This window comes from Penicillium chrysogenum (genome assembly GCF_028827035.1).
Source record: "Penicillium chrysogenum strain IBT 35668 chromosome Unknown utg000001l_segment0_segment0, whole genome shotgun sequence".
Lineage (NCBI taxonomy): Eukaryota > Fungi > Ascomycota > Eurotiomycetes > Eurotiales > Aspergillaceae > Penicillium > Penicillium chrysogenum.
In genome coordinates, this window is record NW_026622749.1 from 9,156,936 (window position 1) to 9,165,792 (window position 8,857).

At 46.3% G+C, this 8,857-nt stretch overlaps 4 protein-coding genes across 4 annotated transcripts; 1 reads left to right on the top strand and 3 right to left on the bottom strand.

Annotated features, from left to right (window-relative positions):
• Positions 1 to 506: 506 nt before the first annotated feature.
• Positions 507 to 1,147, bottom strand: N7489_003577 (uncharacterized protein; the record flags this gene model as incomplete). The annotated part of the gene is made up of 2 exons (XM_056709332.1): positions 507 to 676; positions 793 to 1,147. The coding sequence occupies 2 exons, from the start codon at positions 1,145 to 1,147 to the stop codon at positions 507 to 509; spliced, it is 525 nt and encodes a 174-aa protein (XP_056573634.1).
• Positions 1,148 to 1,419: 272 nt separating this feature from the next.
• N7489_003578 (uncharacterized protein) lies at positions 1,420 to 1,729 on the bottom strand (the record flags this gene model as incomplete). Its single annotated transcript, XM_056709333.1, has 2 exons — positions 1,420 to 1,612; positions 1,662 to 1,729. 2 exons carry the CDS (start codon positions 1,727 to 1,729, stop codon positions 1,420 to 1,422), a joined length of 261 nt encoding a protein of 86 aa, XP_056573635.1.
• Positions 1,730 to 6,366: 4,637 nt separating this feature from the next.
• On the bottom strand, positions 6,367 to 6,921 carry N7489_003579 (bZIP transcription factor; the record flags this gene model as incomplete). Its single annotated transcript, XM_056709334.1, has 1 exon — positions 6,367 to 6,921. The coding sequence occupies one exon, from the start codon at positions 6,919 to 6,921 to the stop codon at positions 6,367 to 6,369; it is 555 nt and encodes a 184-aa protein (XP_056573636.1).
• A 775-nt stretch (positions 6,922 to 7,696) lies between these two features.
• Positions 7,697 to 8,313, top strand: N7489_003580 (uncharacterized protein; the record flags this gene model as incomplete). The annotated part of the gene is made up of 4 exons (XM_056709335.1): positions 7,697 to 7,864; positions 7,942 to 8,082; positions 8,135 to 8,182; positions 8,236 to 8,313. The coding sequence occupies 4 exons, from the start codon at positions 7,697 to 7,699 to the stop codon at positions 8,311 to 8,313; spliced, it is 435 nt and encodes a 144-aa protein (XP_056573637.1).
• Positions 8,314 to 8,857: the final 544 nt, after the last annotated feature.

Consider the following 8,857-nt stretch of genomic DNA (forward strand, 5'->3'; position numbering starts at 1 on the left):
CATCGTGGGGTATTTTGTGGATATTGTTGAATCTGACAAGCTCTTGCAGTGCGGTTCGAGTACGCAAGGATAATTATACATGGTCCGATTCGGACAGTGCCTTGTAGCTCAAGGAGATCATTCATACGAATACGGTCTCATTATTCGAAAGACATAGTAGCTCTTTTCTCGTGCCCATGCGGAACTATCGAACATCCGCCAATAAGATTGGTTTCAGGTTTGTCATCGCAGCTAGCCAACAATGTGGAATTACCGCCTGAAAATGTTTAAGAGGGAAGCCACGCATTACGGGCTTCGCTTTCTGTCTTACAACCTTCTAAAACCTGCATCCGAAACCATAGGCTGAAGGTTCTTCTAAGGGTGCAAGAGAGGTAAATACAATACAGGGAAATATGAAAAAACGTGAAAAAGTAGGTAATAAATGCCCTGCACAACAGGATTTACCCATGTAGTGGGGGTGATAGATAGTAAGAATTATAAGGCAGTAGCAAAATCGAACTAGCTGGCTAAACCGGTGGGAGTAAAAGTACTGATCGTCGCGAGACCGTGATACCGTCGCCTTCCACCTTGATGGTAGGTGACATGGTTGCCTGGACAGCACTAGCATGTCCCAGAACAGTCTGCATATCGGGCAGAAATCCGAGGTTGGCTCTGTATCTGCGGATGTGGCCTTGGTCTGAGTGAGTTGACGGTCGAGATTGGCGGCATCTGGACCAGGTATGTATTATGGGCTTGAAGAGAGGGAGTTGGGAGTTCGACACTAACCCACGAGAGAGTGGGTATGAAACATACTAGCGGGACGTGAGATAGAGCCTAAGAGGGTCAACACTGGGGCGGAGCCGGGTGCTACGGAGGTAACTCTGGGGCAGATAGGAGGCATTCCCTGGACTGTAGCAACTGGGCGGCGGTGTGGATAGGCGCCCGGGCTTGGTGCAGTATCTGCCGCTGCCACTTTTGCACCGAACCGATGTCCGTAAGGGCCGAGGCAGGGATCTGCTGATATTAGATGGTCGCGGTACTCCAAGCTGGTACAGATATTTGTTTCACGTAGTTGGGCATCTTCCCGCAGTTCGTCGCAAAAGAATGGTATAGCTGATATAGTAACAGGAATCTTTGAGTCGCTTGTGTAGGGTATATACGGTTGCATTTTAGGGTCAAATGACGTATTAGCGACGGGACGTGGTTATCAGTACTTGGCGACGTACTTGCTAAGGCAGCCACACTAAGCGAGGAGGATGAGTTGATGCTTGATAAATCTAAACTCAACTTCTGCAGGTTGCCTCTCGTCGATGGGTGGAACGCCAAATTGCTTGCGCGCCGACTTGCGATGGAGGGTCCTTTCGAGTGAAGTTTGGGACGGCCTGGAAAACCAGCCAGTAAGTGGCGGTAGAATTGCTCTTTAATCTGCAAGGTTTGGTTCTATAGCATGAGGATTCGCTTTGCTTGGTAACGCTCGTCGACTTCCTCGTACACGCCCTCTTCCTCAACAATCTCTTTAGTGATGTGAAACGCCCTGCTAGTGCGACGTTTGTGCAGCGACGAAGCGCGATTGGCCGACTTCACCCGAGCATCTAAGCTCCGGTCTTTTCGCCGTGAAGTAGCGATAAAAGCTCTGCAAAACTGTTAGTGGGCTCTTTTTGCTAGCAATTAGATTCACGTACCTCTCCTGGTTTTCTTCCCGCGAACGGGGCATTGGACGTAAGTGTAGATCTCGACCCGATAAGGACATTTTCGGGTTTAGTGGAAGCAAGATAATCAGAGGTAGCTTCCCTAGACTAATAGTAGGAGGTTGTAGACAGCTATATGCAGCGGGGGGGATAGGGTGGGGATGAGAAAAGAAAAGCAAATGGCGGAGTTTAGACCGGCCATTGTTACACCTAAGCCTGAATTGAACAAATGCAGAGGAGCAAGATTCGGCGTCCGGAAAAGGACCATAGCTCTGCATCTCCAGCCACCATATCTTGAGTTGAGCCCATTCGAGGATGCCATTAAAGGCTCAAACGAAGATAAAGATGTCCGTTTAGTATATATGTACCGTCCTAGTGGTTCTTCAATTATCTGAAAGTCGCCCGCAATTGGCCTCCCAGCTGTAAAATCCATAGGATACACGATTCCTGGTTAGTCTAGATCGTCGGTTTCTACTTCGAAGAGATGTCACCCTTGATCCCAGGGGATGATATCATCGCCTAGATCACCACGAACTGATGCGGTCGAGCTTTGACGTTCGGCCTATCTCTGAGGAAGTTGTTACCTTTGTAGAAGAATGACGGGACGTAGCAGATTCGCTACTGAGTTTGTCAGATGAAACCACGTGATATCCGGTTCGGGTGGTCGCTGCGTCCCGCGAAATAAGGAAATCAAGCAAATAAAATTACTTATTTATTATAAAGCAGAATTAAGATATATCGTGTAACAATTTCATATATGCGCTTTCGCGTATAGAAGCCCGGTTCAGCGACGTGGACTTATTTAATCCGACATAGTGTTAAGCGATCGTAAAATACAGTTAAAATCATTTGAACAATCTTAATATGCTAAATTACCGAAGCGGTATTATATAGTAACCTCTTCCTACCAAAGAGAGCGGTTGGTAACGTCGGACGCTAAGCAGAAGGTTGGGTATAGATAGGTGGAGAGGTGGGCGAGGAGGGCTTATCTACCGAACGCAGCTCACACTCTTATTGGCGTGCCCTATATATCCCCACTCCACCTCTTTCGATATAACTGTATGCCAGGAACCGCGAACTCGGCAAGCTTTCACAACTAAATGCGTTGGTTGGGCTTTGAGCTAGGACACGTCGTCAGCTTTATCTTTTGCTTCAAGCTCTATAGTGGTTCATCCGGGAAAATTTCCCAATCTTTTTCCACACGCTAACTAACAAATTCAGACTTGGGACTAGCCAGCGATTTCGAGAAGGAATTTTCGGTGGATAACATCGCCATTGTTTAATGGCAACTACCGAGTTATAAGCTAAGAACATTTGAACACCTTAGATACATACTTCGATCGAAACTGACCCTTATCAGATACGAAACAGCAAGCTAGTGAAGTGCGAAGCTCTTTTACTTATAGACTATAAGTTCTTCAATCGTGAGTGCCACTACTGCGAGCATTCTTATTTATTAGGAGCCGCATACCGAATGTTATTCATAATCAGTCAGTCATATTAAAATAGGTGTCGGGTAACTATACCTTCGCCGAGCCCCTAAAGCTTTTTGTGCTAGTATAGAGGGAAGCTCGTTAGTGAGTGCTCGCAATGCACAGTTACGGCGAAGCAGTTTCTGAATAAAGTGGGGAATGTTCACCAAGCTCGCTCGACCCCCTTCGTAAACCACAAAGCGCAATAGCTCTCCTACATACCTGGAAGTTCTTTGAGTTTAGCAAACTTTTTCAGAATAATGTAACGCTACCCCAGTGAAACAGTCGAGATAGCAATGGGCGCAATTAGAGGTAATCGCACAGCTTGATATAACTCTCGGCCCTAGTCATTCTGTCACTGCTGTTATCTGCTGTCTGCTGGACCGCATAATAATGGCTCAAATGCTTAACAACCAAGGGGATGACCCTGCCCTATATGGTTCTGTCCGTAGCAATTGGGTCGTTATTCCTTTCGCGCCACACACCCTAGTCTGATAAATCAACGAGTGAGGGGACCCCTACTTATTAAGATAGCATTCCTACTACAGCAGATACGCTAGCCCTGGTCCACCTATTAAACAATGCCAATTTGTTAAGTCTATACTCTGCCCCGTTAACCCAAACACCCAAAGTACTACATTAGGTGAATAGGAGGCCTCTTCTCAATGACACCCTGGTTGAATCCTTTAATGTGCTATCTATGCCGCTGAGTGCTCGCTTTCCACTAACATTCATTTAGACAGCTTCACCCACGTCTAAATTAGTGCCCACGACCCCTATAGGCGGCGAATAAGGTCTCGCACAGTCCATAGTAACATCTCTATTAGGAAAGTTGTGTCGAATATCCGTGTGCTTGTTCCTAATGCGTAACTTCGTGCTTATGACTACTAAAACACAATACCCTTGAAGTACCGAGGCCTGCCGTGGCCTAATCGTCTTTGTCCGCGTTCTTTACCGAATAATACAGAGGTTATCTTGTAAGTCTTCATATTTTTTAAGGTCCTAATTAGGGTCTCCAGATCTATAACCAGCTGTGGCCCTGCGTAACTATGTCGGCAAATATGCCCGGTCGCTAGGGAGACTACCACATAGCTTTCTGGTGTTGGGTGATAGCAAGCGGTCCCGTTCTCAGATCTCTACCTTAAGTAGATGACAATCCTTTTTCCCCTTGGCGAAGTTGTAGCTCCGAATAATTTCGTCTTCATATACACACTATATATCTATTTGGTTTGTTCCTCTGCCATTGAGCCAGGGTACTTTCATACTATAACTTTGCTCAGTCCGATATTTTCTGGCACAAGCTCGACTGCAGCCGAATGGGATAATGATTTTGTATTCGGGAGAAAGTGCTCAGAAAATGATAGTCGTTCTTGGGCTGGAACTTGACCAACAAGGATGCTGGGCAATGAGTGCACCAAACAAAACAAGTGGCTACATTCCATATCCAAGTGTGCCTCTCGGAAAATTAGCGCGGTTCAAAACAATCATTCCCAAAATAACATGAGCAACTTCATTATGAATGGGACTTGTCCTCATGGATATTACGTCTCCGTGAGTGGTTTTGGCTGTTGAGGTAGACTGGTGTATCGATACCAAATCCGTTTGGTGCATCATCTTCCATTTGAGTAGCTAAATAATCTTCTGACTTATGTTGTTCGATACTCCCGAATGGCTCCGCAGACACATATAATCGAACAGCCACAAATAATTCAATGGGCTCAGAATCGGGCCCGGGTTACGGAAGGGGAGGTTCCGCTTTTCGAGACTGCCGGCAATCTGGGCAAATGATTTTATTCGGTTTGATAATCGGAGTATTCGGCGCAGCCTGCATACAGTATACATTGTGTTCTAGAGTGGATGAAGTTTCATCTAACAAGCTATTATACCTCGTTTATGTCTCAATTACGCCAGCGACTAGCATGAGTATACTGCAAGCGCACATGAATTTCTAGAACTCCAAGTCTTTGACAAATTTATCCTCAGACTAAAGCCGGCCGAAAGGCCCACCCACGTGCGTTAAGCATCTGACGGCTGGAAAGCATCCGAATCGCAGGATATTCCCAGTTATGGCTCATGAGTTTCATTTTGAAGTTATATCGAAATAAAAAAATCGGACTTAAAACCACGTTTGGTAAGGTCTAATTGGCTCTTAATGCCTCCGTCTCTGGCTGAATATCCTCTAGGGGAGGTGTCACATAAAGACCAAATATGAAGTAACTAAATTAGCGTTTTCTTTTGGCGTCAAGATAATGTAAGAGAGTGAAAAATTAGTCCAAAAACTTTGGTTCTATAATCGACAACCAAAAGGGGACAACCTGCTCTAAATTCTTTGATTCAACATATATGACTTACCTACCCGACTGCTTGCATGTATGAGTCCAAGGAAAGAGAAATTGCGATCTCGCTACACTGCATTCTCAAGTACTGAATTCTTCCACCAGGGCTGTTTGCGGATCGACTCCCCGGAATTAAAAAACGATTCGGGATGGGGAATAAGGGATCCGCAAGGGCCGCAGAGCTGGAAATTATGGGCATTCTAGGCGTCGTTTCAACACATGGAGTGAATGATTATACAGAGATGCACCTTGCGAGGCAGTTCAAACCTCGGGTGGTAATAGCAATCTACCGAAGGAGGAGCGTCACGACAGCGATACGGTCCATCTCGGCGGAGGCAAACGGTGCACCACTATTTCCCGGTTCGGGTTGGCAATAGATGTTAAGCTTTGTCGAATATCAGGCGAGCTGGTTTCAGGTTCCGGCAATTTTGTAGTCTATGGAATTTCTGTATAACGGTCCATCCAGCACGCCCTGCACAGACATGGAAGGATCACTCATCCATTCCGTTCGTTCTTCCATAGAGTGGATCTCCGTGTATGCTTATGTAACCCATGTGGCCCGAACGTTTGTGAAATAACAATGGCTCGGGCTAGATTCGAGATCAAGTCTGTCGAGGCTACTACAGTACACGAACTTGTCACGATGTAGCATACGTCCCAACATCATGAGTATTCTTTCCTCACAAACCTTATATTTCATCTTATTACTTTTCGAAATTTGTTGCGCAAATACTATCCATGTCATGGCAGAGTAGATCTGGATATATATTCATAATCACTGAAAGTTTCCAACCAGATTTTCAGTGCTCGAAGTTTGTGATCCTAGATTAACATACAGCGCCCATCGCTAGAAAAGATAGAATATCCTTCCATACAAGGGAAGATTAGATGTCAGGTGAACCCATTTTCCGCATCAATAAAGTTATCAAAAATCGAATCCGTCAAAAACCCATTTGGTTCATAACCATTCGGTTCATGAGTTGTAAACCCAATTGCTATATCAGGCAACACCGTCCAGTCGTTATTGTTATTATATGCGACCGATTCGACGGTGTTCGCACCATCTGAGACCGACTCACCGGACCAAGTCCCAGTGGAAAATGAGCGTGATGAGCTGGCAGACGGACTGGAATTGTGGACATCCGGGTTCGAAGGTCCGTGGACAGTCTGGGTCATTATACCTAGCTGCCGGTTGATTCGCTGGTCATGGCACCCGGCATGTTGGAAAATCCGGCTTTTCAAATCCCAGACTTCTTCTCGTAGGCAGTTCAACTGTGCAAGGAGGGTATCTTTTTTTTGTGTTTCGTCGGTGAAGCGCCGCTCGATTTTCTTGTGTTCTCTTTTCTTTCTTTCGCGGCATTTGTTGGAGGCGATGCGGTTTCGTTCGAGGTGTTTTGCCCGCCCCGGGCTGATGGAGCGGGAGGTGCTTGGTGCGGCGGATTTCATGGTTTCTTGGCCATGCGACGTATATAAAAAGTCTTGGAAGAGATATCAGAAATATATAACGTAATTTGGAATAGTGGGATGAGCGGCTTCCGATTCTTTTCAGTCTTAAAGAGTATCATCAAATGTCTACAACGTAGAAATTCGAATTATTGGCATATAGAATCTTCAAGGCAGGTGCTACCACAAATATTTAGAAGGACCTGGACCGAGATTGATGACGTACACTGTCAAGGATCAGTATCTGGGTTTGAAAGTGAAAGCAAGCTTCGGGACAGTTGCAACCTGGCCGAGTCCGGCTCTGGCATTCAATCACAGGGATGCCTCAGGCCCACATGATATGTCGGCGTGGGCCGTATTGTAAAATGTAGGGGTCCAATCAATGGTATTCAACTCTCTGTATTGCTGTATCTACTTTCCTAACAATTTATATGGACCGTCGATTACTAATCTAAAATTACAAAATGCATAGGATCAATGGATCCTCCGGTATGCCGGTATGCCAGTGCATCTACTCCGACATGTTATGTCGGAGCAGAAACATTCCAACGTCATGTCGGTCCCTCCTAAATACGGAGGCCTTAAGCTCCTCGGGGGAGCCCCGCAGGAGACGCAGCATACACTCGAAATATGTGAGCTCACATCGTCCATTTACATTGCATTGAGGTTTCAGTATCTAATAAGCATTAGTCCTAGATTACGTGTGCCCGGTTGGCGAAGCCTTTGGTCACTCCTCCGACATCTGCGGCTAACATTGTGTTTTTAAGTCTCTGCCAAAATGTTCAATACATTTTACGCGGACGGTCCCACAGTTGCCCAACAGTATAGTTCTCGGCTTCAGGTAATCTTCCGGCAGCAAATTCAGACATGGCACCCATCGTCCACCCTCACCCATGAAGCGGGTGCAGCAGTCCTTCGACTGGCCCCGGAGAAATTCTGCAGTTCAGTGCGGCCCTATTCCAGAACCAGGTGGAGTTTTTCGACGTCAGCGTGGTGAATAAAACACGTAATAAAACGTATGAGCGCCTGGCCAGGATTGCAGGATCCATCGGGGTAGACGAGCAAAAGGTTCTCTCTCTGCTGGTGATCCCCGAAACCCCCAATAGCCAGGATGAATTGAACGTAGGAAACCAGTTGACGAATGACATGAAGTGGATGACCAAGGTAGACGATAGTGACCTTACATCCGGCCAAGAGGTTGTCTAACATTAGACAGGCAAACCGAGTGGTCGGTGTTCATGTCACGCCAACCATCCTCTTCAATGTAAGACAGACCACCCAGAGAAAAAACTGCCAGGACACTGACCATTCTCCCAGGGATTGGAAGAGCGTGGGATCAGCAGTAGCTCCACGGCGGCTCAATGGGGAGAATGGCTGGCAAAAAATGTGGTTTGACCGTCAGGGACACCGATGGAGGTTTGCGTGCATGCATGATACACTATGTTTCTTTATAACGTGTGCATAGGGAGGTTGAACAGAACTGGCCCGGGGCAGGCATGGGAGTGCGAAAAACGCATCATATCTCGTGCCCTTATCGACCCTGACTTAATAACACTACCGCACCTTAGGAGGCAATTTCCGGAGACTGGTATAACCCACACCGGCAATTCGATCCGGTCCCTATTATTAGGATCTTAATTCGTTGCGTGGTCCATGCAATATAATACGTTGAAATTGGGCATTTTCGGACGGAATCGTTGAATGGATCACTTGATCAGTTGAGTCCGATTTCTTTTCTCAAAATTAAGCCCCTTTATATATAAAACCTCGGAAAGGGGACGAGGGCTCCATCCACCTAAGAAGCAAAAGGGATCGATTACGAGGTCTATTTAGACCTCGTAAATAGACCTCGTAGGAACAAATCCGACCAGTTCGCCTGTTTAGCGTCCAATAACGACATAGAGCGAACTGCTTGGCAAAGCGAATGCCTCCGGGAGGC